Here is a 3,277-nt window from a genome sequence, read left to right as displayed (position 1 = left end):
TTAGGCGGAAATTTTGACGCTTCGAAAAAAATTTTATCTTTAAAAATAAAATGCGCAGGGGGGTGGCTGATTTGAGAAAGAATGCCCCATATATATATATAACAAAAATTATATACATCCCTCGAGACAATACGATCTACCTAGTTAAGCGAAGATGTACACATTGAGAAAAATTTGTCTTTTAACACAGCTTTAACAAAAAGAGAATGTAATATATATCAAAAATTTGTATATTAAACACGATTGTTCACATGATTTGTAAAATCGTATTTAAACATCAAACTAAACATTGGTTTTTGTATATGTATGGATAAAATAATGATAATATTTAGCATTATGCAAGTTGTGCGAAACTGTTGTTTGTTGCATTGTGTACTGGAAGAGTGATTGTGATTTTTTTTTAGAATGAAAAATAATTGTATGTTTGCTGAATGTATTTACATGTATAAAGAAAAAGAGATCTAAAAAGTAAATATTTCTCAAGATATATTATTATTATTACTACTATCATAGCGAAATGACATGTGGTTCCGTATGGAAATGGTTGATTCTGGAAAGTTGGAAAAATGGAAGATTATAAGGCGAATGATAATTTCCAGATATATATGCGATATATTTAATAACAAAGTGAATGGTAATGTTAATCAACTCTCTCTCTTGTCCTACTATCAAAATTCAAGTGATAGTAACTTTTTTTATTTTAGTACAGCATAAAAATAATATTACTAAGCAAAAAGTGGTGAATATTGTAATTTCTGTAACTTACTGCACATATAAATCATGAACATCTCTAATTTAATCAATTTTGGATGTGTAAAATTTATACAATTGCTACAAGTCCATATCATCGTCAAAATCCATAGCTGCTCTTCTCCTGTCAAACTGAAAAAAAAAAATTTTGATTTTATTACTTTCTATATTTTATGAAATGCACGATTGTATTATAAAATTATATTAACTTTGACTGTTGTCTTCTTTTGCGTTTGTTGATTCACATTTTCAAGTAAATTGATTAGTTCTTTCTCTCCAAGTTTGCCAGGTAGCTGTCCACGTTGTGCCATGTTCAGAAGCATTTCTTCCACCATTTTGCCCTTCTCAGGCTTTCCAAGGCAAAGTGTATTCACTATCCATAAATGTACAATGTTATAAGCTATTAATACCATATCTCGATATTAATAATAAAATAAATTTACATCTTGCTCTAGCTGACTGATCCAACACTTGGGTCAATATAGCATGCTTCATTTCTTCCATTTGTTGCATTCTCTCTTCCATCGCTTGTTTATCGTTGGCATTGTTACCCTAAAACAAAAACATATCTATATTTTAACAATTTTAATTCCATGGAATTCATACAGAACAATATGTGACAAGTAAACCTATAAAATATTATACAGTTTATAAATAATATACTATAAAATATTATAGTTTATAAATAATATACAGTTTGCTTTTTAATGTTCGAAATACAAAGCATAGAGATAAGTGCTAGATACTGACTTCAGCAATAAAGGTTTGGAAATTAATGAAAATATATTCGAATTAAGGAAGATCATTGGGATGAAAAAAATTATTTACAATTATATCAAGTTAAAAAAAATGATCGAGTATAACAACATATTCAGAATTTTAACATTCAGGTGTCATATAACCTTAAGAGGTTCAAGGCATAAATACCAGAAACCAGTGGGAATAGAGCTCCCATCGCTTTTACTAAATTTAATAATATACTTTTTAAGGTACTGTAGAATCACACACATAGTTTATGCATTTTAGTCATCCAAAAGGAATGAAATAATTATTAGCCTTAAATTCCAAACTATAAAATCAAGTTAATCTCGTAATGTTTACCTTATATTGAGCTTGCAATTGAGCCAGACGTTGCTGTCGTAACGCTTCAAGTTCCGGATCTGACATATTTATGTTTTCGTATCTTTTCAAAACTTTCTCAAGATTTTATCGCGAATTTTACTTTATCGTATTATATCGATATGTAAATCTATCTGAATTCTGAATGATCTAGATATAAATCAAACCCAATCCTCTATTTTCACTACACACTGGCTGCGATCAAAGTCTCGCTACAAATGCTTTGAGACGTTTGATGGACCAATTAGAAGAAAGAATTTTACAAACTGACCAATTAAAAAACGCTTCGAAGTGTTTGCAACATCGCGTTGATCATACCACCGACGAGATATTATTAAAGACCGACATCCTTACGGGAGTTCGCGTCCTTGTGAATATTGAAGTGATTAATAGGCCTTCTACAATAAACCGCAAGTCAGAAGTTCTAAGCAATCTTAAATCATAATCGGTGAAATTGGCCAATGGCCAACTTGAATGACTTGGTTAAAACCACAGAACATATACTAAGAGAAGCGCAAGATCCATGTTAAACCACGGAAACAAATACGATTGCAGCGCTCCAAATGAGTTGGCCCTTGTACTACAGCTGCGTTCGCTTTGGCGCTTACAGTGCTTGTGAGCATCAATTGTCCTTACTTAATATTAATTTAATAAACAAGGGTGAAACGACATTTAAAGCGTTATTTATTATTATGACTGCTACAGCGAACACACACACACACTCTCTCTCTCTCTCTCTCTGTATATATATATATATGTTAAGCTTCGATTCATTTGTCGAAATAATGCAAGTGAGCAAAGGGAGTGGACTATTAAAAAAAAAAAAACAAATGAGAATACAATAAAAAGTTAAAACATTTATTACCATATAATCATAAAATATATGAGACAACATTCTCAGTCTTATAATATCACAACAAGAAATACATAGTCATATGAGACATCAGTTTTTAATTATCACAAAGAAAAATATCAATTCCTGCACACACAATCAGGAAATTTTTTTTATAAAATTGAAAAGAAATAATGTTGCTAAAATATTTTACGGAAACTTCGGAAATCAAATCCAATCAACAAAAATTTAAAATGAATTGTAACAAAAAAAATAAAAATCAATCGAAATATAATTTGTTTCTAAAAAAGGAATAATTTTTTTACATAATATAGTTCCGAAGCTCCTTTCAGTCATTTTCGTTCTTAATCTAGATATAATATTCGTCATTTTTTATACTTAAATAAACTTTGGTATATAAAAATACTTAAATGATATAATCACAAATCACAGTACACAGCCAGAGACCAAATACAATTAATTAACATTAAAATAAAAAATGAGAATTTAATTAAATTGGAAATAAAATTTTACCATTTCACTTAACGAAAACAAAAAATATGCAGAAACAAAAAA

The 3,277-nt window shown here is 29.3% G+C and overlaps 1 protein-coding gene across 1 annotated transcript; it reads right to left on the bottom strand.

The window, feature by feature from the left end:
* Window positions 1–64: 64 nt before the first annotated feature.
* Window positions 65–2,096, bottom strand: PDCD-5 (programmed cell death 5). The gene is made up of 4 exons (XM_018504191.1): window positions 1,852–2,096; window positions 1,194–1,302; window positions 960–1,123; window positions 65–882 (listed from the first exon to the last, which is right to left on the bottom strand). The coding sequence occupies exons 1-4, from the start codon at window positions 1,915–1,917 to the stop codon at window positions 832–834; spliced, it is 390 nt and encodes a 129-aa protein (XP_018359693.1). The 5' UTR covers window positions 1,918–2,096; the 3' UTR covers window positions 65–831.
* Between the last annotated feature and the right edge of the window lie 1,181 nt (window positions 2,097–3,277).

This window comes from Trachymyrmex cornetzi, unplaced genomic scaffold (assembly GCF_001594075.2).
Source record: "Trachymyrmex cornetzi isolate Tcor2-1 unplaced genomic scaffold, Tcor1.1 scaffold1603, whole genome shotgun sequence".
NCBI lineage: Eukaryota > Metazoa > Arthropoda > Insecta > Hymenoptera > Formicidae > Trachymyrmex > Trachymyrmex cornetzi.
The sequence above is the reverse complement of the archived record's forward strand: the minus strand, read 5'-3'. Positions and strand labels throughout refer to the sequence as shown.